The sequence below is a fragment of the Peromyscus californicus genome, unplaced genomic scaffold (assembly GCF_007827085.1).
Source record: "Peromyscus californicus insignis strain IS unplaced genomic scaffold, ASM782708v3 Scaffold_16__1_contigs__length_79575227, whole genome shotgun sequence".
Taxonomy (NCBI): Eukaryota; Metazoa; Chordata; class Mammalia; order Rodentia; family Cricetidae; genus Peromyscus; species Peromyscus californicus.
Genome location: NW_026294458.1, coordinates 14,065,134 through 14,090,543, shown reverse-complemented (window position 1 = coordinate 14,090,543; position 25,410 = coordinate 14,065,134). Strand labels below are relative to the sequence as shown.

Here is a 25,410-nt window from a genome sequence, read left to right as displayed (position 1 = left end):
GGGGATGGATGGGACGCCCCTTCCTTTCCACTTAAGACCCTGTCACTTGCCTGCATTCTTGCAGGGCAAGTCTTTTCACACTCTTTCCTAGCCATACTTGCTTGCCCGGAACCTCTACTTGGTTGTAATATTCTCAGCCACTTTGGCGCCACACTCACCTTGGCCCCTATACCCTCTCCTGATTCCCACCCTCTCCCCTTAATAGCCTCACAGGTTCCTACCCTAGACTGTCCTGTCCCTACCCTCTCGTATCCAGGAGATCTTCAAGTATGGGATATCTCCACCCTGATGGTTGCTACTCACCACCAGCCAGTCCTAGTTCACCTTAAGGACCCCTCCTCCCTCCCTTCCAGACCCCAGTTTCCTATTTCTGAAACCCATCACCCAGGCCTCAAGCCATTATTACCTGCCTTTTATCTCAGGGACTTTTAATTCCTATCAACTCACCCTGAAACACCCCCATTGCTCCCGAGTAAGCCTTCCGGTGCTCACCAAGGTGCTGTGGATAGCGCTCTATATAAATAAAATGCTGATTGGCCAGAAGTCAGGCAAGAAGTATAGGCGGGACAAGCAGAGAAGAGAATTCTGGGAACAGGAAGGCTGAGTGAGGAGACGCTACCAGCCGCCATGAGTACCAACACGTAAGATACTGGTCAGCCACGAGCCATGTGGCAAGCTATAGATTTACAGAAATGGGTTAATTTAAGATGTAAGAACTAGATAGCTAGAAGCCTGAGCCATTAGGCCAAACAGTTTAAATAATATAAGTCTGTGTGTTTATTTTATAAGTGGGCTGCGGGACTGCCAGGGCTTGTCGGGACCTGGAGAGAAACTCTCCAGCTACACTAAGGTGCTTACCGTTTAATGCAAGACCTCCACCTCATTAATGAGGCAGTTACTCTAACCCACCCAGTAGTTAACAACCCCTACAACCTCCTTTCTAACACTCCCCCTACAACTTCCTATTTTACAATCCTGGACATAAAAGACAAATTTTTTTACTGTCCTCTACACCCTGACTCATACTTCTTTGCCTTCACCTGGGAGGACCCTGACACCTGGACCTCCAAACAGCTTACATGGACTGTACTCTCAGAGTTTCCGGGACAGCCCTCATTTCTTGGGCCAAGACTTGGCTCGAGATCTTTCCGCTCGACTCCATCCTAGCACACTCCTCCAATACATAGATGACCTTCTTCTCTGCAACCCCTCCCTGCCTCTGTCTCAACAGGCTACCTCTTTGCTCCTGACCTACCTCAGCTCCCTTGGATATCCCCATCTGAGGCTCAGCTATGCTCTCCCACTGTAGTGTATCTGGGCGTTCAACTCAGCCTGGGGGCTAAGACCCTCACCTCTCACAGCCTGAGCCCTGTGGGATTTACATCCCCCGACCCCAGAGGACCAGATTCTCTCATCTTTTGGGCCTGATGGGATTCTTCTGTCACTGGATCCCTAACTTTGCTATTTCGGCCAAGCTCCTGTACTAGGCAGCCAGAGAGACCCCCAAGGGGCCCCTCACCCACCTGGCCACCATCTGCTGCCACTTCACTTTTCTGTGGGATGCCCTACTAACGGCCCTAGCCATAGCTCTCCCAGATCCCAACAGACCTTATCACCTTTATAAAGATGAAAGGTTGGGAGTGGCCACCGGGGTTCTAGTCCAACCAGTTGGGCCTTTGAATTGGGCTGTTGCTTTTCTGTCCAAACAACTAGACCCCACTGTCTGTGGATAGCAGCCATGCTTGAGAGCCCTAGCAGCAGCAGCTGAACTCATTTGGGAGGCTCTCAAGATCACCCAGTTCCAGCCAATCATGGTATACTCCACCCACCACCGCCTCTCAGACCTTCTGAGTCATTCTTCTCTCCCCCTGCTTGGGCCCTCCTGAGTCCAAGTCTTTCATTTACTGTTTCTAGGAAACCCCCAAATTACCTTGGCTTCTAGCCCTGCCCTAAACCTTGCAACCCTCCTTCCTGTCCCTTCCTCCTCTGGTACCTCCTCTCACTCCTGCCCAGAGGCTGCGGAGGCCTTACGCTCACTCCAGTCTGATCATTAGACCAACCCCTCACAAACCCCCAACACACCCTCTTTGTTGAGGGAAGCTCTTATAGAAAGATCAGGAAACCACCAGATGTGCATGCTGTGGTCACTTCCACTAAAACAGTTGAAGTGACCCACCTGCCAATGGGGACCTCTTCACAAAAGGTCAAATTAATCAGCTTGACTAGAGCATTCTGGATAGCCAAGGGTAAATGGGCTAACATCTCTACTGACTCTAAATATGCCTTTTTAATAACCCATACCCATTTTGTCCTTTGGAGGGAAAGGGGCTTCCTCACCACCAAGGGCACTCCCATAGTTAATGGACCTTTACAACCAAGCTCTTGTAGGTCCTCGAGCTCCTTGCAAAAGTAGTCATAATCCACTGATGGGGACACCAGTCCTCCAAGGACCCAGTGGCCTTAGGCAACACCAGGGCTGACTCAGTGGCCTGGGGACTGGCCTTGAGCTCCACTGGATCAACAGAACATATTTTGTTTCTGACACCCTCCTATTAGCCCTGTTGTCAACCAGAGGAGAGGGATGAACTGAAAAAAGGTGCCACACAGACAAAAAAGATGGTTGGTTCTACTTAAATAACCGCCTCATCCTTCCTCAGGACCAGGCACTGTCCATCAGTTCAGACATCCACCAGACCTTACACATAGGCCCCAAAGCCTTGTTCTATTTCTTAGAGCCCCTCTTTGACCCCCAGCCATTTTCAAGCTCTATTTTACAGGTTCAGTCCTCCTGCCAGATGTGTGCCAAGGCCAACCCACAAGGAGCCCTCCAGATAAGTCAGTCCCTGTACCAGCTTTGAAGACATCAACCAGGAGAGAACTGGCAGGCTGACTTCACCCACATGCCCACTCATAAAAAGCTTCGTTATCTCCTAACTCTTGTTGACATTTCCCACCTCCAGGAAACAGCAGATGTGGTGGCTCAGGTAATCCTTGAACACATCATCGCTCAGTTTGGCATGCCACAGACAATAAAGACAGACAACAGGCCAGCCTTCACTTCCAAGGTCATGGAGCTTGTGTCAGACAGAAGCTCTCAATATTTCCTGGAAACTCCAAATTCCCTACCATCCACAATCCTCAGGAAAGGAGGAAAGGGCCAATGGACTCATCAAACAACAGCTTACCAATTCGTCCTATGCCAGCAAGAAGTAGTTAGACTTGAACTGACACCTATAGACCCAAAAAGGTTGGGATGTTTAGCTGGGAATTCCAATTCAGCTCCCTCCCTCTAGACCCTGCCCTCAGAACACCAGCCAAACTGCAACTCCTCACCACAAAGCTACTCAAGATCCCACATACAGGGTTATTTAAACTGCCTCCTGAAGAACAGCCATGTGGTTTTTCCTGGTCTCCTCTCCTGGTCACATCTCTGGGAGCCAGGGAAATCATCCAGAATGTTTTTCCCAATAAACTTGGTCTTTTTTTTTTTTTTTTTAAATTTGGCTTGATGTGGATTAATGTATCAGTGGAGAGACTTAGTATCAGGGTACAGAAACCTTTCATCTACAAATTTAAACTAAAAAATAAATTAAAAATTAACTTGGCATAGAGACATATGCCTTTAGTTGCAGTATTTAGGAGGCAAAGGCTAGCCTGATCTGCATAGAAAGCTACAGGACAAGCCTGGCGGTGGTGGCGCACGCCTTTAATCCCAGCACTCGGGAGACAGAACTCTGTGAGTATGAGGCCAGCCTGGTCTACAGAGCGAGATCCAGGACAGGCACCAAAACAACACAAAAACTGTCTCGAAAAAAACCAAAAGGATTTTACCTACTACAATGGAACGTCAATAGACATTTTAAACTCAACAATATACAGAAATTACTCAGAAATTCAACATCCATAAGAGTGGAAAGCATCTTACCTAGGAATGAAACCTGGAAACCTCTAGTTTATTTTCAAGTATTTTAATACTATTTGGTCTCCTCCACTATGTGTGCTAGTCACTTATATCAAAGTAGGAATGTGAAAAGAAAACGTAACCACCCAGGCAATCATGATCTACAGACTACCTCATACACAACAGGTTACCTGAACTCATCAGCCAAGCTAATTGATGACAAACACTGACAGTCTAGTGTGGTGATATAGTGTCCCCCAATATATTGTGTACCTTAATAAAACTTATCTGGGGTCAGAAAACAGAACAGCTACTAGATTAGACTTAGAGGCCAGAAAACGGTGGCAGACATGCCTTTAATCCTAGCATTCACGAGGCAGAGATCCAATTGGATCTCTCTGAATTCAAGGCCACACTGAGAACAGAGCCAAGTGTGGTGGCACACATCTTTAATCCCAGGAAGTAATATGGCAGGACACAGAAAGGTATATAAGGTGTGGGAAAACAGGAACATAAACTCTTAAGGCATGAGGACCAGGAAACTAGAAACTTTTTAGCAGCATTTCAGCTGAGATCCATTGAGGTGAGGACTCAAGAGGCTTTCAGTCTGAAGAAAGAGGATCAGCTGAGGAGTTGGCAAGGTGAGGTTGGCTGTGGCCTGTTCTGTTTCTCTGATCTTTCAGAATTTACTCAATATCTGGCTCCCGGTTTTTTATTAAAAAGACAGTTTAGCAACTGGTCTACAGTCCAGTTTATCAACCTGTTATTCCAGAAGGTATTTCTTTTAACTAAAAAGGCCTTCATTCCTTATCACTTTGGTTTTAATGAACTTTATAGCAATACCATATGACCATGACATATCAAGTCAGCAAGAATCTATAACTCAGTAAACACAAAGCATGTTCTTTCTGTACAGGAAACATTTTTAGTTTCAACTGCGTAAGAAATAGAGGTCATTTACATATGCTGTCTAGATAACAAATATTAATTTCTACTCTGCTGAAAGGGTGGTACTAAGAGACACAGCTAACACTTTGTACTTGGCAGAATCAACTGCTACATTTCACTCAGAACTAGCTGCTTCGTTGGCACAAGCCAGGGACCTTCCATTTCCAGGCAGATGAGAAAGCAGCTGTGGGAGATCAACAGTACCACATGAACTCCTGTTTTCCTCATCTTCACTACCTCACAAACCAGGCACGAGGCACTAATTACCTGTACAAAACAGAACTTACCAAGTGACAAAGGTTTTTTAGTGGGGGGGGGGGGGGGGTTGGGGAGATGGATGACAACTGGGTATTTGGTCGACCTGGAATTCGACATGTAGACCAAGCTGAGACAACCAACTCAAAAGTGTGCCTGCCTCTGTCTTCTGAGTACTAGGATTAAAGGTGTACCACTACACCCAGTTAAAAGTTAAGATTTTAAAGAGAGCAATAGTCCAGAAAATTAAATCCCTAGTACAATTTCAGATTTTTACACAATAAATACGTAAACTTGCAACTACAAATGCTTTTAGTCAGAAGTGTGGTCATATTTGTCAATTTACATACTACAGACAGTGAGCTTCTACTTTCAGGAAGTTAAATAAGTAAGAAATTTTGTTTGTTTTTCAGACAGTCTGTAACCCAGGCTGTCCTCAAACCAGCAACAATGTTCTCGCCTCAGCTTCCCAAGCAGTTCAAACTACAGCTGTGAGCCCCCACACCCAGCTTTGTCTACAACATTTTTAAAGTGCCACTGAGTCCCTTATCTTCCTATACATTTTCATATTAAAAAAATAATCGGGCTGGAGAGATGGCTCAGTGGCTAAGAGTACTAGCTGCTCTTCCAAAGGTCCTGAGTTCAATTCCCAGCAACCACGTGGTGGCTCACAACCATCTGTAATGAGATCTGGTGCCCTCTTCTGGCCTGCAGTCATATATGCAGACAGAACACTGTATACATAATACATAAATCTTTTTTAAAAATCTATTTCATATAGTATGATGTAATACCTATTTAAAAAAAAATAATAAGGGAGCCCATAAGATGGCTCAAGCACTTACTACACCCTGGTACCAACATGTTAGAAAGAGAATCAACATGCATCCTTGGTTCCAATACGCCCACCTCCTACTCTGCCACACAAGCATCATGCATACACATTAAAAAAATGCCACCTAAATAATAACAACAATCCTTTTTTTTTTTTCTGAGACAGGGTTTCTTTGTGTTAACAGCCTTAGCTGTCCTCAAACTCAGAGATCTACCTGCCTCTGCTTCCCAAGTGCTGGGATTAAAGGTGAGTGCCACTACTACCTAGCAATAATAACTCTAAAAGCATTATCCATAATGTCCTTTTGAATAAAATACACTGAGAAAAGATGTATTTCTTGAAGTTTTACTTTAAAATATTAGGTACTACAACTGTAAAGATAGAGAAACATGAAGCAACTATAGCACACTGATGACAATCACTGAAGTTAAGGTATCAGTTTACGAGATTCACTGTCCTGTTTATTTTCAAACTTGTCAATTCAAATTTACAATTCGAGGCAATGCTTTGTCATCTGAGAATTCAGTAACCCACATGTACAACAGAAGTAGGTGACTGACAGTTGAGCACCAAGAACTTACCTGCTCCTCTCTCTTCTGCTTCCGTAACTGCAGTCCCTCTTCCTCCCTCCTCCTGCGCATCTCATCAGGATTCAGAGATTTGTTCTTGTAACTTTTCAGGCGAAAGTTCTCTTTTCCTGGTGTGGTCATGATTTCTAGAAGAACAGAGAGAAAACAGATGAGTTTTAAGAATTTTATTATTCACTGAGCTCAGCCTTCTATACACACACACATACATACACACACGCCTAGGCGGGTCAGTAGAAGTGTTATTTCCATTTTTTATGTCGTTTATGTATTGGGAGGGAAGGATGCCAGCGCACTGGATGGAGGTCAGAGGACAACTTGCAGGAGTCCCTTCTCTCCTTCCACCACAACGGTCTTGAGGATGGAACTTGTGCTGCCAGGCTTAGTGACAAGCATCTTACTTCACAATCTATCTTACCAAGTCTATTTTATTTCCAAAAGCTTTATTAAAATATTCAACAGTTTTTACTATTAACAAGTATTACAACTATCACATTTTTATATCCTTAAAAAAGAAACCTGTCTCGGCCAGGTGGTGGTGGTACATGCCTTTAAGTCCAACACTCAGGAGGCATAGGCAGGCAGATCTCTGTGAGGACAGCCTGGTCTCCAGGACAGCCAGGCTACAAAGAGAAACCCTGACTCAGAAAAAGAAACTTGTTTCATTTAGCTCATTGGCTATCGTTCTTGTTTTAGACATTTCATACAAACAGAAATCATGGGACAAGCAATCTTTTGTTGACAGGCTTCATTTAGCCTAATGTTTTTAAGATTGATTTTCACTGTAGCAAATTATCAATATTTTACTCCTTTCTATGACTAAATAATATTCTACTGTATATGTCTACAACAATTACATTTATCTCTTATCAGCTGATGGACATTTGGGCTACTTCTATCTTTTGGCTATTATGAATCATGCTTCCATAAACATTTATGAAGAAGGTATTTTGCAGACATATTTCATTTTCTCATGCATATATAGTTAGGAGTGATCTTGTGGATCAGAGTAACTCTATGTTTAGTTACTTGAAAACTGCCCATTGCTCTTCCAAGGTGGCTTTATCATTTTATATGCCCATCATCACATGTAAGTTGCAATTTTCTACATCTAGCTAATATGACCTCTTTAACTGAAGTTAAAGGTACGAAGTGGTATCCCATGGTTTTGATTTGTAGTCCTCTGATGACTAATGAAATATAGCATTTTTTCACAATTATTACCTAAGTATGTATCTCTCATTACAATCTATCAGATCCTTTGTCTATTTTTTATTGGGTTACTTGTCTTTTCATTGTTGAGTTGTAAGAGTTTTTTAAAGATTATAGGAAAAACTCTTAAAAATCTTCATTTTAGGCTGGGTGATGGTGGTGCATGCCTTTAATCCCAGCACTCAGGAGGCAGAACTCTGTGAGTACGAGGCCAGCCTGGTCTACAGAGTGAGATCCAGGACAGGCACCAAAACTACACAGAGAACCCGTCTTGAAAAAACAAAAACAAACAAACAAACAAAAAAATCTTAATTTTGGACTAGAGATGATTCAGTGATTAGAGCAACTGCTGCTCTTACAGAAGACCTAGGTTCAGTTCCCCAACACCCATATGGTGACTCACAACTGTCCACAGCTCCAGTGGATCAGAAGCCGCCTTCTGACTTCCAAGGGCACCCACATGATGCACATACATACATGCAGGCAAAACATTCACACACATAAAATAAAAAATATTTTTAAAAAAGTCTTAATTTTAATGCAAGCCCTAAATAATATCCCTTTTCTTTTCTTATTCATGCTTTCTATGTCTAGAAATCCTTAACTCTATGTTCTTAAGAGTTTTATACAGGCTTTCTCCTATAATGGTCCATTCCAAGTTAATAATATTTATATATGGTATGTGGCAAAAGTTGAACTTCATTCTTTTACATGTCTATCCAGTTTTCCAAATGGTATCTAACGACCTTTCAATGATCTTGGCACTTGCTATAGAATACATACTGTGGCTGCCCAAAATTTGTATACAAAATCCTAAGTCCCAGTATGACTGTGTGTGAGGTGAGTCCAGTATGACTGACAGGTCATGATGGCAGATCGCTCAGAAATGAGATTAATTCCTTTATAAAAGACACAACCAGTCGTGCATCACAGCATACTCCTTTAATCCCAGCACTCAGGAAGCACAGGCAGGTAGATCTTTTGAGTTGAGATCAGCCTGGTCTACAGAGTGAGTCTCGGAACAAGTCAGGGATACAAATTCTGAAATGTGCTAGAACCTTGATCTTGTACTTTCCAGCCTCCAGAACCATGAGAAAGGAATTTTTGTTACTTGTGAAGCATACAGCTACCTAACAGCACTCTTTTGTTGATAACTAGTTTGTCATGTATAGGTTAACTTTATGACTTTCAGTTCTATTCAACTGCTCTTTGAATTATCGATGCCTTGTGTAAAATAAGCTGTAGAAGAAGGAAGTGTGTGCCTTCCTGTAAGTTCTCTTAAAAGACTGTCTTAGCCGGGCGGTGGTGGTGCACGCCTTTAATGCCAGCACTCAGGAGGCAGAGCCAGGCGGATCTCTGTGAGTTCGAGGCCAGCCTGGGCTACAGCGTGAGATCCAGATCCAGGACAGGCACCAAAACTACACAGAGAAACCCTGTAAGGGGGGAGGGGGCTGTCTTAGCCATTACAGATCTCTTGTACTTCCACATCAATTTTCAGAACCAGGCTGTAAAGTTCTACAAACAGCTCAAATTCTGATAGCATTGTAATGAATCTATAGATCACTTTGAGGAATATTGCCATAAGACTTAAACATTCCAAATATTAAGGTAAGATAACTTCCAATTTATAGTTCTGATATTTCTAACTATTTTTTTAACCTTTATTCCAATGTGCGTGCGCACGCACGCATGTATGTGCAGCATATATGTGCCTGGTGCCTCTTGGGAGATCAGAAGAGGGTGTTGGTTGCCCTGGAAGTAAATTTTAGACAATTGTGAGCCACTATCTTGAGTGCTGGGAACCAAACCCAGGTCTTCTGCAAGAACAGCAAGTACTCCGCTCTGCTAAGCCATCTCTCCAGCTCCCCCAATAATGTTTATACACAAGTCTGAGTATAAAATTTACATTTCTTTTGCTAAGCATTTTCTTAAATATTTTTTCATGTTCTATGTCCTGGTGAGTCAAATTTTGATTTTATTTTAGGTTATTCACCACATGTCTATAGAAATACAACTTACTGTTATGGGGGTTTTGTCTGGTTGGCTGAGTTTTTGCCTGTTTTCAAGACAGTGCTTCATGTAGCTAGCCCAAGCTGGCCTCAAACCCCACCTCCCAAGGACTAGGATTCTAGGCGAGCACCACCACACCCAGTTTCAAATGATTTGTAAATATTGACTTAAAATGTCCTTCAATCTTGCTGAGCTTATTAGTGCTAACATTATTTCAGCAGCTATACAAGATCACTTCCTGTACACATCACTTATATGTATACTTATCCTTACTAATCTTGATACCTTTGTCTTCTTTACTTTCCTAATTAAAGCTTTCAATACAAAGTTGAGCATAGGTGGAGAACAGACGTCCAAGGAAAGCAACCATTTACTATTAAGCATGACATTACCCTTGAGAGTTTTTTTTTTTTTAATTTTTTAACTTGTGTATATGTGTATATTGTGTCTGTATGAGTATATGTTATGTGTGCTTGGGTACCCACCAAGGCCAGAGGAGGGTGTCAGAACCCTGGGAGCTCGAGTTACAGGTGGTTTTGAGTACTGATAAGCCAAGGTCCTCTAGAAGAGCAGGAAGCGCTCTTGTATTTTTGGTTGTGAGCCTAGCCTTTAACAGTTAAGTCATCTCTCCAGCCCAGGAAATACTCTTAACCACTAAACCATCTGTTTTCCATGGGTGTGCTCTACCATGTTGAGAAGCTCCTTTCTATTCCTTGGTGAGTGTTTCTACCACTGAAGGAATTTGGACTTTGTCAAATGCTTTTTCTGTCTAATGAGATGTACTTTTTGTTTTTTATTTTACTAATATATTACATTAACATGTTTTAGACTTTAAACCAATCCTTCATCTCTAGGAAAAATCCCATCTGACTATAATGTGTAAGTCTTTTGAAACACCGTTGGGCTCCACGTAAGGACTCTATTGAGGATTGTGTTCAAATGACAGTATTAGTCTGTACTTTTTTTGTGACTATCTTGTCTGGTTTTGGTATCTAGACTTTGGTATGGGCTTTATAAAATGAGTTGGATGTTGAAAGGCTTTGTAAAGAATTAGTGTAAGTCTTCAGATGTCTGGTAGAATTCAGGCATGAAGCCAGCAGGCCTAAGCTTTTCTCTGTGAGCAGCTTGTTCTACAGCGCCACACCTCATCTGCCTATCATAGTCACCCCTTATTTAGACAGCTTTGACAGACACATAGCTGCTTCATCTAAGCCCTTACTACAATACAACAGTTGCTCACACTTTTTTATAATATTTTTTAATGTAAGGTAGTGAGCTAGTAATATCCCCAACTTTTCTTCAGTTTTGTATACAGTAACCTTCCCCCTTTCCTGTGGTTTTGCTTTCCAATATCCATGATCAACCATAATCCAAACCTAGAAAATTCCAGAAATAAGTAATTCCTAAGTTTGACACTGCCCATCATTCTAACAGTTGTTGAACACTGACATCATCCCACTCCATCAGTCAGGGAAGTGAATCATTACTTTGCCCAGTATACTCATGCTATATCCACTACCTACTTGTTAGTAACTAAACAGTCATTGTGGTCATCAAACCAACTGTCATCATACTACAATGCTAGTATGTTATGTAAGATTCAGTATTACCTGGTTTCAAATACCCATTGAGGAAAATAAATGTCTCCCCCAAAAGACAATGGAGAAATACTGTACTTGGTTTACAGTTTGTTTCCTCATTGACCTACTACCTAATTGTTCTGTTTAATGTACCGAAAGTACATTAATGAAGTATCTTTACTCTTATTGAATTATTCAATTATACTTTCATTTATGACACAAACACACACACACATTCTCTCTCTCTCTCTCTCTCTCCTCATTTACTATAGGCCTTGTCTTTGGGGTGGTGATGGGGGAGGGGATGGGCTAGAGAGATGAGTGCATATTGCTCTTGCAGAGGACCCAAGTTTGGTTCCCAGAACCCATGTCAGGTGGCTCACAACCATCTGTAATTCCAGCTCCAGGGGATCTGACACTTCTGTCCACTACTGCAGGCATCTACACTCAGGTTTGTGCACACAGGTAGGCAGACTCAAGCCACGCACAAAAAGAGGTCAGACATGGTAGCTTAATCCCGTGATCCCAAAACTTGGGAGATGGAGACAAGGAGATTAAGAATTCAAGGTCCCCCTTAGCTACATTGCACGTTCAAGGCCGAGGGAAATCTGGTCTGCATAAGAGAGTCTGTCTTAAAATAAAATTTTCCCAGCCGGGCGGTGATGGCGCATGCCTTTAATCCCAGCACTGGGAGGCAGAGCCAGGCGGATCTCTGTGAGTTCGAGGCCAGCCTGGGCTACCAAGTGAGTTCCAGGAGAGGCGCAAAGCTACACGGAGAAACCCTGTCTTGAAAAACCAAAATAAATAAATAAAATAAAAATAAAAAATAAAATAAAATTTTCCCAATTAAATTTCTAAAATCTAAAAATATTTTCATGAAAAGCTTCATTCGGTTATTTTTTTTCCTAAAGAAATAACTGGCTCTAGTGAAGGAGAAATCTCTTAAAAATCCTAAAGGCAAAAAAGAAAGTCAGGGCCGGGCGGTGGTGGCGCACACCTTTAATCCCAGCACTCGGGAGGCAGAGCCAGGCGGATCTCTATGAGTTCCAGGCCAGCCTGGGCTACAGAGTGAGTTCCAGAAGAGGCGCAAAGCTACACAGAGAAACCCTGTCTCGAAAAACCAAAAAAAAAAAAAAAAAAAAAACCGAAATGATATACCATCTTACTAAGAAAAATTAAAATGTGACTTTAACATGGAAAACTAAAATTATAAGAAAACACTACAGCCGGTTGGTGGTGGGGCAAACCTTTAATCCCAGCAATTGAGAGGCAGAGGCAAACTGATCTCGGAGTTCAAGGCCAGCCTGATCTACAGAGTGAGTTCCAGGACAGCCAAGGCTACAGAGAGAAACCCTGTCTGGAAAAAAAAAAAAAAATTACATCTCTGAGACTACAACCCAGGGGGCTTCTTACACAGGCCATAGAATAATATACCAATTATTGGAATTCCACAGTGTGAGTGAGTACATGCAGTAAAAAGAAAAGGTTCCCAACAGTAAAAATAAATAAATAAATAAATAAATAAATAAATAAATAAATAAATAAATAAATAAATAAATGCAGCTATGTGTGGTGATGGCTCAGTCCCATAAACCCAGCTCATGGGAGGCTGAGGCAGGGTTTACTTAACAGTCTCAGGACAGCTTGGCCTACAGACTGAGTTCCAGGACAGCCTGGGTTGTAACCCAAGTTCAGTTAAAAGTTTGTAGAGCAAGTCTCTAAATCAGTGGTTCTCAAACTGGGTTGCCAACACCTTTGGGAGAGGGAGAATCAATGATCCTTTCACAGGTTGCCTAAGGCCATAGAAAAACAGGTATTTACATTATGAACCATAACAGTAGCAAAATTACAGTTATGAAGCAGCAATGAAAATAATTTTATGGCTGGGGGTCACCACAGTATGAGGAACTGTATTAAAGGGTCAGAGCATCAGGAAGCTTCAGAACCACTCTCTAAATAAACAGAACGGGGTGTATGACAAAACTTCTGAAGAATCACAGGGACAAGGTACTAGAGCCAGAATGCTAGCTCAGCAAGTGAATGTACTTGCAAAGCAACCCTAATGACCAGAGTTCCACCTCCATAACCCATAGTGGAAGAGCTGACTCCATGCTGCTCATGGTCCAGGAGTGCCCTCCCACATCACACACGATAAAATTAAAAAAACACAAGAACACTAAATGGGAAGGCTGCAAAGTTTACACAACAACCAAAACTTAAATCTAAATACATAATGAATTTGAAGTTCCTGGCAAAGCTAGTATGTGCTGCATCATATAACTTCACTGAAGTCTGGTTATTACACACGCAGGCACTTCATACAGTGTACACACAAGTTACATAATACTATCAAATGCTGCCCAGATGATCTCAGCTTACTTTTCAAACTATTGTTGTGTTATGAATTGCAGTGGGTTTTAAAAACTTTTGCCAGGCGGTGGTGGCGCTTTAATCTCAGCACTCAGGAGGCAGAGCCAGGCGGATCTTTGTGAGTTCGAGGCCAGCCTGGTCTACAAAGCGAGTTCCAAGAAAGGCACAAAGCTACACAGAGAAACCCTGTCTTGAAAAAAAAAAAAAAAAACCCACACTTTTATTATGAGTGTATTAACCACATGTATGTACGTATGTGTGTGTGCCCACATGTGTACAGTGCCTGTGGGCATTAGATTCCCCTGGAACTGAAGTTATACAGATGGTTGTGAGCTACCATGTGGGTGCTGAGAACCAAAACCAGGTCTTCTGCAGGAGTAGTGTGCTGGCCAGTTTTATGTCCACTTAGCACAAGCAGAGTCATCAGGGAGGAGGAAGGAAGCCTCAATTAAGAAAATGCCTCCATAAAATGGAGCTGTAGGCAATGCCTGAGGGCATTTTCTTAATTGGTGATTGATAATAGGAGGGCCCAGCCCAGTGAGTAGTGCCATGCCTGGGCTGGTGGTCCTGGGTTCTACAAGAAAGCAGGCTGAGAAAGCCATGAGGAGCAAGCCAGTAAGGAGCACTCCTCCTCCATGGCCTCTGCATCAGCTCCTGCCTGCAGGTTCCAGCCATGTGTGAGTTCCTGTCCTTCCTTTGATTCACTGTGATATGGAAGTGTAAGCTAACTAAACCCTTCCTCCCTGAGTTGCTTTTAGTCATGGTGTTTCTTGACAGCCGTATTAACCCTAACTAGGACAAGAATCAAGTGCCATCTTATTTCTCTAGTCCCAACTGCAGTGTTTTACTAAACATACAAAGTCGTCGGCTTTTCAGAAAACATAATGGTTAATTTTAGAAAATAAAGACTGTTAATATTTTCCTACAGTTCAACCTCAGCAGATGTTAGGCACTGCATTACAAGGTTTGATTCTCTAAAAGTTGCTAATTGAGTTTAAAAAAAAATCCTACTTCAATTTTGGCTTGGTAGGATCAGGACAGAATTTCCAACCACTATTAAACAGCCCTCAGCACACTGCTACCACTTTGTACTAGGTATTTCCGTGAAGCAGTAGTCTCAGCACTGTTAATTATAAAATCGTAGAATCTACCAACTCTGAAAAGTGCTGAAGATGTTCTACATCTTGCAACATCAAACATTCAGCCAAGATTTAATACTTCACAGAAAAATAAACACACAACTGACTCATACAAATTTGCTTTCGTCTTTAATAAATGGTAAAAGTACATTTATATCAAAGAATTACTTTAAAATAATTTCTTTGTTATTTATTATCAGTAAATGCTTGATCTGCATTCCTATTTGTATTACACTCACATACTCAGGCTGCATAAAAATTTCTTGGGCAAAAATGATCTCTAGTGGAGAAGTTCAAACTCTGGTATGTATAAAATAAATTGCACACACATACACCTTGATACATATTTCATTTCACAATAAATCATGAATAATTACAACTGCAAATATTCACAGCTTAGGCACATAGAGTACTGTGATTACACAATGCTACAGGAAAGAATGAAAACAGAGCTCAGAAATTTTTTTAATATTTTTCTTTTTTTTAATATTTATTATGTATACAGTGTTCTGGCTGCACACCAGAAGAGGGTGTCAAATCTCATTACAGATAGTTGTGAGCTGCCATGTGGTTGCTGGGAATTGAACTCAGGACCTCTGGGAGAGGAGTCAGTGCTCTTAACCTCTGAGCCATCTCTCCAGCCCAAGCTCAGAAATTAAGACAGATAATTTAAAGTATCCTATATAATCTGGTATGTCAAAATTGAGATGCAATCAACTTTAAAATTCTTTTTACCTAAGGGACAAGAAATAATAAATTTTCCAAACCTCAAAGACAAATTTCCAGTTTTTAAGGATCTATAGAATGCAGCTTTTTTAAAAAAGATTATTTATTTATTTATTTATTCATGTATATAGGTGTTTTGTCTGCATGCACATTTGCACACCAGAAGAGGGTATTGGATCCTATGGAACTGCAGTAATAGATAGTTGTGAGCCACCATATAGGTGTTGGGAGTTGAACTCAGGACCTTTGGAAGAAGAGTCAATGCCTCAGATGCCCTTTTTAAAAAAAAGAAAAAGAAAAAAGAAAAAGCGGGGAGTGAGGGGGATGGAAATATAACTCAGTTGGTAGAGGGCTTCTCTACCATGCTGAGGTTCCATCCCCAGCACCACATTAAAGAAAAAAAGAGAAAAAAAATCAGGTACTGGAGAGATAACACAGAGGTTAGGAATACTGACTGCTCTTCCAGAGATCCTGAGTTCAATTACCAGCAACCACAGGTGGCTCACAACTATCTATAACAAGATTTGGTGCCCAGTTGTCTAGCCTCTAGGGGTATCATGCACTAAAGTATTGCACAGACATGCATGTAGATAAATCACCCATACACATAAAAATAAAATTGGAAAAAAAAATAAAAAATGCTTGTCATTTAAGAAAGTTAGTTCGAGGTCACCCATCCTCCAGGCAAGCCTGGATACATGAGATCCATCTCGGGAAATTAAAAAAGTACACACACACAAATGTACAGTTTATGAAATTTCAAAGGTTAAAAATAATATCCTAAAAGCTATGGGACATACGAAAGGGAAAAACAACAATAAACCCTCAAAACAGCAAGGTTGGAGAAAGTTTTCAAGAATGAAAACTTGAATTTGGATCCTCAGCTCCCAGGTAAAGGCCAGATGTAGCACATAAATCTGTAAACCCAGAGCTGGGGTAGGGTGATTCTGTCCCAATGTTGGGATAATTCTTGAGCTCCTGATTCAGTGAGACCCTGTTTTCAAATAATAATGATGAGGGGCTAAGGGCACTGAACATGCTCTTGCAGAGGGCACAAGTTCAGTTCCCAGCATCCATGTAAGGCATCTCACAACTGCCTGTAACTCCAGAGACAGGGAATGCAAAGCCTCAGGCCACCACCACCTGCACTCACATCCACAAAGATACACACACACACATAATTAGAAATAATAAAAATAAATTTTAAGAAAAGATTTGAGATTGTTTGAGAAAGATATCTAATGCCTTTGGCAACCACACTCATGGGCATGCATGTGCATGCACACCAAGTACAGGTATATACTCCACACCCACAGGACCTTTTAAAAATGGCTTAAAACGTCAACAGCAACATTGGAAGGAAGACGTAGAGATTCTGCTTTTACTTAACTTTGAGCAAAAATAATTTTCAATCTTGAATTTCACACCCAGCAAAATTTCTGGTCAATGTGAAAGTAAAATAAATTTTTTTGCACTCATTCAAGATCTGAAAAGCTCTTACTGCCATGTACTATGTAAGTTATCAAGAGGGCATACTCCAAAGAAATTAATAAATAAATAAAAAACAAGGAAAAAAGATCCAATAAAGAAGAGAATTTTAAGGATGACATAAAGAGATATCTCAAGATAAGAATGTAAACAAACATAGTTGAAAACCACCAATCCAGATTATATTAAAAAGAACAGGGGCTGGAGAGATGGCTCAGCGGTTAAGAGCACTGACTGTCTCTGTAGACATGGCTGGCCTTGAACTCAGAGATTCACCTGCCTCTGCCTCCAGAGTGCTGGGATTAAAGGCGTGAACCCACCACTGCCCGGCAAGAGAGGCAGAAGAATCTTGAGTTCCAGACCAGCCCGGCTTAATAGTGATACCATCTCAAAAAGCCAAAAATAGAGAAAATAAAAAGGGCAATGATTCCAAGAAAGAGCTCAAAAAATGAAGCGACTCGACTCCATAAACATATTAATTCCCACATAAACATCAATTTGTTGACAGGAAATTATATCATAGTAGTCAATATGGTTCAGCTGTATTTACAGTTATATTAACAGATACTATGGTAACTATATTGAGAAGGGAGGGGCAGTGTAAGTTTAGGTGGAGCTGATAGCATAACATCAATACTTTACTCTGAGGAAAAGCCATATCAAGAAATAAGCTAGGTGCTGGGCAGTGGTGGTGCACGCCTTTAATCCCAGCACTCATCGGAGGCAGAAGCAGGCAGATCTCTATGAGTTCGAGGCCAGCTTGGTCTACAGAATGAGTTTCAGGACATCCAGAGCTACACAGAGAAACCCTGTCTCAAAAAATGAATGAATGAATAAATAAGCAAGCAAGGCATGGTGATGTACATCCTTGATCCCAGCACTCTGGGTGGCAAAGAAAGGTGGATCAATTTGAGTTCAAGGTCTGTGAATTTGAGGCCAGCCTGGTCTACACAGCAAGCCCCAGGCAGCTAGAACTACAGTGAGACCATTAAAGAAAAATTTAAGCTACAGAACTTAAAAAAAAAAAGGGGGGGGGAGTGAGGGAGGCAATAAAACAAAGGTATTTATTAATATAAAGTGAGGTACCGTCTAATGTATAGAGACGGAACAGGGGTGGCAGTTTTTTTGTTATCCTGTTTTAAAACCGAGGAAATTTTAATGGTCATAAAACAAGGAACTTAAGACAATCTCTTAACTATAAATAAATTTGGTCTCTAGTTTGTTCTGATGTAAATAAAGATAGAACTGCTGACAAAGCCAAGCTTTAATGACTGGTATAAACATATTACAAATAGCCTTATGGCTTGAATCTCGGCCCCACCACTTACTGTGAAGTGGGGCAAGTTACCTAATCAGGCAGTAAGGCAACCTCCTCAAGTGGTTTTGCAAGGACAATTATTGAAAAATATCTGATGTAGCCAGAGTTGACCCATATGAATTTTCCTTCTTTCTGTGAGTCTTTCTATTCCTCAGTTAGAAGCCCTCATTCTGACCCCAAGCTGTCTTGTTGGTCACAAAGCATAAGAGAATGGACACATGGACAACTCAGCACATATCCTTGTTCATGCTGGAAAACCATTCATGATGAGCAAGCAGACTTATCTCTGTATATGAAGGGCAGCATTCTTCTTGTTATATGAAGAGGATTATCCCCATTATCCACATTCTGGATTATTGCCAGCTCTCAAGAATTACCCCAATTAGTCTACAACATTGGGACAGAATTTTTTTTTTCTTTTCTCATTTAGGTCTATTTTGCACTGTTGCTAAGGTCTTAAAAAAAACAAACAAACTACAATTCATAGGTCCTCATTCCCACATTTTCAGTGCACTACTTCACAATCCTTCTAACCAAAGTCCCATCTGTACTAAGAAAAGAGAGAAATCAGCTCAATTCAGCTAAATGAATTGTTATAGCCAACATTCTGATTATTAATTACACCTAAATTCACAATCCAAACAACATACAAAGATAACAAAACAAAGCAACAAGAGAATTAAGGGATTTTCCTTTATCAATAAGTCAGTCATCTAGTCAATCAAAGGTCTTAACTTTTGTTCTGGTTCCTGTAGGCCAGGTAGGCTTCATACTCACTTTGTGCTGAGGATGATTTCAGCTCCTAATATCCTATCTCCACCTCCCAAGTACTGGTGCTAACCCTAGAAATAACAAGATATAGTCCTATTCTCCGTGTATGGGAAAAGGTAAAATGATAAAATATTGAAAGCACCAGAAACAAAAGCAAAAATAGCCCAAGAAATGACTGTCTATTATAAAACAATTTATGACATAATTGAAGATGAAGAAAATTACAAAAATTGAACCCATTGAGCCTCCTATCAGTCAACAAAGAGACAAGACATTAGCCTAATAAAGGCAATCACTTATTTAAAAATAATAATAAAAAAGGAAAATGAAAGAAAGAAAAGAGAAAACCAGGGCTGGAAGGATAGCTCAGCACCTGAGAGCTGCTGCTCCTGCAGAGGACCCAAATCTGGTTCCCAGCATCCATGTTGGACAGCTGACACCTGCCTGTAATTCCAGCTCCGTGGGATTCAATACCACCCTCTTCTGGCCTCCTCCACAGGCAACCCCACACATGCAGCATACAATCACATATACACCTAGTAAAATTATTTTTTTAGAGAAAAAGTCAGGGCTACTGAGATTGCTCAGTGGGTAAGAGCTCTTGCTGGGAAAGGATAAGGATATGAGTTTCACTCCCCAGCACCCTAATAAAAAAATAGGGATATGGATGCACATGACTGTAAACCAGGCATTGGGGAGCAGAGATGTGCAGATAGATCCCTGGAGCTCAACTACCAGCGAGCTAGCCAAACTTCAGATTCAATGAGACCCTTTCTCAAGGCAGTAAGGCAAAAATCAATAGAGGAAGATGCCCAAAGTCTTCCACATGCACACATATGAGCACAGGAACCTGGACAGTCATGTGCTTGCAGTCCACATATATATACCCCATACATATAAATTAAAGTTTAAAAAAACTCGGGAGGCAGAGCCAGGCGGATCTCTGTGAGTTCGAGGCCAGCCTGGTCTCCAAAGCGAGTTCCAGGAAAGGCGCAAAGCTACACAGAGAAACCCTGTCTCGAAAAACCAAAAAAAAAAAAAAAAAAAAACAAAAAAAAAAACTACTACATGCAACAAAATCTTGGGGTGTGTGTGTGTGTGTGTGTGTGTGTGTGTGTGTTTCCATTTGGTATATGGCAGTTCCAAATAAAAAGTCAAGATACGCAACATTCCATGAAGACCACCAAAAAACACATCATGCAAGGACTGGGGACATAGTCCTGTGGCAGAGCAAAGGACTAGTATGTGTAAGTCCAGGAAATGGATCCCTGGCTCCACAAAAATAAAATAAAAGGTGCATAACGGCCTGGCATAGTGGGACACACTTTTACTCCCAGCACATTTGAGGCAGAGGCAGGTGGATCTCTTGTGAGTTTGAAGCCAGTCAGGTCTCACAGAGAGACCCTGTCTCAAAAGAACAACAACAACAAAAAAAAATGTATTCAAGTATTTGATTTCAGATAGTATCTTTATTCTCACTACTTTACCAGAGGTTTTCCACATTTGATTCTGTCAAGACTTTTGGTAGGGTTGGGGGTCAACTCCAGGCCTCTAGCATGCTACACACCTGCCTTATTCTAGGTTTTGCTTTCTTGATTTGTGACAGGGTCAAGTCAAGGCTGGCTTCAAACTCAAGATCTTCCTGCCTCTGTCTCTCAAGTGCTAGTATTAGGCACAAGCTAATAGCTCTTACTCTTTTATCAATGAGCAATGTGTTTCCCTAGAACTAAGATTTTTAAGAATTAAGCTGTCGTCTTCGAGTGACTTCTGGACCAGAGAGTGCATCAGTTAAGAGCACTTGCTGCTCTTACAAAGGACTCAGGTCTGGTTCCCAGTGCTCATAAGGCAGCTCAAACCATCTGCAAATCTAGTTTCTGAGGATCTAACACCCTCTTCTGGCCTCTGCAAGCACCAGGCACCATCATGATGCACTTACATATATGCAGGCAAAACACTCATACACATAAAAAATCAAGTATTTTTAAGAAACAAGCTATTCTGAAAACTAATACTGTGCTCTTCTGTGCTTTCATTCATACTAGAAAACGTTACCATCTACTTCAAAGTTACTGTAAATTTACTTTTACTTCTTTACTTCCTCTCAGGCCTCCATCTTAAAACTGTGTATCACATAAAATAGTAACCTACCAAGAATAAATTATTTCAGCAAAACTACAGAGCTAAACCAGTCTCAATTTCCTTTCAAAATTTAGACCTTGCAGCCTTTAAAATGGAGGAAGGAGTCAGGTGTGACAGAACAGGTCTTTAATTCCAGGAGTCAGAGGCAGGTGGATCTCTGAGTTCCATGACAGCCTGGTCTATATGTGAGTTCCTGGGGTAGTCAGGTCTATGTAATGAGAGCCTGTCTCAAAATATATATGAGTAAATCAGGCGTGTTGTTGTACCAGTAGCCCCAGCACTTGAAAGGCTGAGGCAGGACTGTTCTGAATTCAAGACAACCATGGGCTATGCATCCACTGCTAGTCCAGCCATGACTAAATCGTGATACCTGTCTCAAAAACAAAGACAAAGCAAAGGCAATAAAGCAACAAAAAGGTGGGAATATTACCTACTTAGTCATCTAAGCTGATTGAAATTTTGAGCCGGGCTGCGTGGTGTGCGTCTGAAATCCTGACAAGCTCAAAGCCAGCCTACCAAACAACACCGTCTCAAAAAGGGGGTGGGGGCAAAGAAAGTGTGGGGGGAAAGTGGGGTTTGAAGGAACTGTTTCAACAGGAAAAAGGGATAGATGTTAGTGTTTAATACAGTATTTCAAAAGTATTTCTCGGTTGTTGATTCTCAGAGCAGTTTATCAAACCGAAGTTTCAAATCAATTCATCTGAAACTTTTCACTGCAAAGTGGATCGGAAGCAGATGCATTCAACCCTCTCATCCTTTCCTGCCGACGTCCCTGACTCCAGTCATCCTCCAGTTTTCTGCTCCCACTGCGAGCTTCAGCTAACGCTCGGCAGTTTCCCTCGCATCACCGCTCACACAGCAACTTGTCATTGCTATAATTACCACACCCCCGTCAGCAGCTCCCGGGGCCCGCGTAGTTATGACATCTGTAAACTGCAGCCTCCCGTCTCCACCCCCAACCTCCCTCCAAACACCGGCCCGGGCGGTAACCCGCCAACTCCCGGCACGGCCCCGGCCCCGGCCCCAGCCCCGGCCCCGGCCCCGCACGCCCGGGCCTGGGCCACCGCTCTCCGCGCCGCCCGCCCCCGCCCCCCGCCCTCAGCCTAGCGCGGCGCGCAGACTCCGCGCCGCCGCCCGGCGCCCCGCAGTCCCCGACGCCGCCGCTCCCACCGCCGCCCCGCCCCGACCGGCGTTCCTCACAGCGAACACCAGCGTTCCCCACCCCCACCCCGCGCCGCCGCCGCCGCCGCCGCCGCGCGGCCGTTACGACCGCCGAGCCCGTGACGCACGGGAGCGACGCGAAGGTCCGGTCCCCGGCGCGCCAGCACCAGCCCCGGCCGCCGCCCGTGTCCGCCTTCGCCCCGGGGCCTCCCTCGGCTCCGCGGAGGGAACCTGGAGCCGCCCGCCGAGGGGGAGGGGCCGCGGGGACCCCCCCCCCCCACACACACACACACTCACACACACTCACCGGCTCCAGGCGACCGCTCCCGGTGCCACTGCGACGGTGAGACGCTCGCTCCTTGCCCGCCCGCCCGCTACGCCTCTTCCGCGCACAACCTTGACCAGCCGGCGCGCACCACGGCGGCGCTCACCAGGCCTCGCTCTCCGCTGCCGCGCACCGAGCCGCGAGACCCAGTTCAGCCGGCGTGCGCACTGCGCCTGCGTGCGGGGGCCGGCCTGCGCGCCTGCGTGCGCCTTTCCGCCGCCCGCCGCGGGGGCCGCCGGGAAGCGGAGTCTCCGAGCGTCCTTTGCCGAGCCGAGCGTCCTTTCCCCGAGCGGACGCTCTAGGCTAGGACCGGCCCAGGAAACAGGCGGCGGCCGGGGCGTGGGTCTCTGAGGACGAGGTCTGCAGTCAGTAAAAGTAAAGACACGTCGAAGTTATGGAAACAAATTTGTCCTGTCACTAAGCTCTTCTAGAATGGACGGAGCCCCCTCTCATCTCTATAGCTACCCTCTCACATGGTAGGTACCTCACACCGAGCATGCTTATTGGATGAACGATGGCATGGTTGGAGGCTGAGGGAGTATTACAAAATACGTCAGTGTCTCACGGTCAAAGAATTCACATGCAACCCGTTTGCAGGAACCTTGTGGCTATTATCTTCAGCTCCCTCCCATTTTGCCCGGTAATGTACTATGTTACTAAACAGAAAACATGAAGAAATGAATCTTTTGAGCCTGGCTCGGTAACGCACGCCCGTGTTCCCAGCAGTAGGGAGGCTGAAGCAGGAGAATGGCGAATTCTATCTAGACCGGCATGACTATGTACGTAGGAAGACCTTGTCTCAATAATAAGAATGTTTAGTAAAAGCATATACTTTGATCTGAGTAAGGGCTCGCAAACAAAATGTTTAGGAAAATGATTGCCTTTCTTTCTGGGGACTAGAGTGGTGGCTCAAAAGAACACCTTAAGCTAGCCAAGCAGAGGTCACGGGAAAATCTCACACACAGGACATGGTTTAACTAGACAGTTTAAAAGGAATGCTGAGGAGCAACAGTGTCAATACATTTATACATGTAAGAAAGAGGGAGAGAAAGAACCACACTGACTGAATCCTGGGCAATGCAATGTTCCTTTGTCTTGGCTCCAGTGCTGGCTTTAGTAAACTTGCCACAAACTAGAGTCACCTGGGAAGAGGGACCCTGAATTGAAGAACTGCCCCCATGAGATTGGCCTGTAGGCATGTCTGTGAGGCGGTTTCCTGACTCATGATGGGCCCAGCCCACTGTGGGCAGTGCCACCCCTGGGCTGTGTAAGATAGCAAGATGAGAATGAGCCAGAAACCACGTTCCTCCACGGTCTGTTTTAGTTACTGCCTCGTGGTTCCTGCATTGAATTCCTGTCCTGGCTTCCCTCAGAGACGTTCTGTGAGCTGGAATGCCTGTCCCCAAGCTGCTTTGGTTAGTGCTATCACAGCAATAGAGAGCGAACTAGAACAACTTCCTCCCTCCCTCACTCCTCCCCTCGCTCTTCTCACTCCCCTCTGCATAGGTAGCCCCTTCTCCACTAACAGTGTATTCATACAATTAGAACTAAGTTTGAGCAAGGCAGCCGGGGGAAAAAGAAAGTGTTCTATCAGAGACTTAGGGCCAGTGTGCTGGCTTGTTTTATATCAACTTGACACAGGCTAGAGTCATCTGAAAGGAGGGAACCTCAACTGAGAAAATGGAGCCTCCATAAGATCCAACTGTAGGGCATTTTCTTAATTAGTGATTGATGAGGAGGGCCTAGCCCATTGTGGGTGGTGCCATCCCTGGGCTGGTGGTCCTGGGTTCTCTAAGAAAGCAGATTGAAGCCAGGTATGGTGGTGCATGCCTTTTTCCCAGCACTCCAAGGGCAGAGGCAGAGGCCGCCTGGATCTCTGTGAGTTTGAGGCCAGCCTGGTCTACAAAGCGAGTTCCAGGACAGCCAGGGCTACACAGAGAAACCCTGTCTCAAAAAAAAAAAAAAAAAAAAAAAAAAACAGAAGAAAGAAAGAAAGGTTGAACAAGCCTTTGTAAGTAAGCAGCACTCCTCTGTGGTCTCTGCATCAGCTCCTGCCTCCACGTTCCTGCCCTATTGAGCGGTTCCTGTCCTGGCTTCCTTCAATGATGCACTTAGATATGGAAGTATAAGCCAAATAAACCCTTTCTTCCCCAAACTTGATCTTTGGTCATGGTGTTTCATTGTAACTATAGAAATCCTAACTAAGACGGGCAAGTATATCTGACCATAGCTGAGTTGGTGTCTGATCATTATCGGGAGCTAAGACTCATTACTCAGAGTAGTCTTGGAGGCTGGTTTATTCCCTAATTCACCTTACTCCTCCATAGGTATGGACCTTGAGAGTCCCAACAAAAATGTCTCTTCCCTTTGGCAGGACCTTCTCAGCCCCATGAGACAGCCAAAGCTCTGCTCAGTGTCTTAGAATCAGCAGTCACCCACCGCAGGCTCAGAAAAGCAATGGCAAGTGTCAGGGTCTCTTCCATATCTTACACTACCTTGGTACCTCTAATGTTTTTAGTATTTTCCCGAGTTGTTTTTAGTAGTGGAAGGGTTGACCCACTACAGAAAAACATTGCTGGAAGCATGATGCCTATTCATGTTCACTATACAAAATTGATACCATACAATATGGTATCTGTTTCTGA

At 43.2% G+C, this 25,410-nt stretch overlaps 1 protein-coding gene across 1 annotated transcript in view; it reads right to left on the bottom strand.

Moving 5' to 3' along the window:
* Nucleotides 1-22,888, bottom strand: part of Kpna1 (karyopherin subunit alpha 1) — a 70,751-nt gene extending 47,863 nt beyond the window's left edge. The window contains exons 1-2 of the mRNA XM_052740453.1: nucleotides 22,748-22,888; nucleotides 6,521-6,654 (exon numbers count right to left, since the gene is read on the bottom strand). Of these exons, the coding sequence (XP_052596413.1) occupies nucleotides 6,521-6,649 (129 nt within the window). The 5' untranslated portion in view covers nucleotides 6,650-6,654; nucleotides 22,748-22,888. The remainder of the gene's footprint in view (nucleotides 1-6,520; nucleotides 6,655-22,747) is intronic.
* Nucleotides 22,889-25,410: the final 2,522 nt, after the last annotated feature.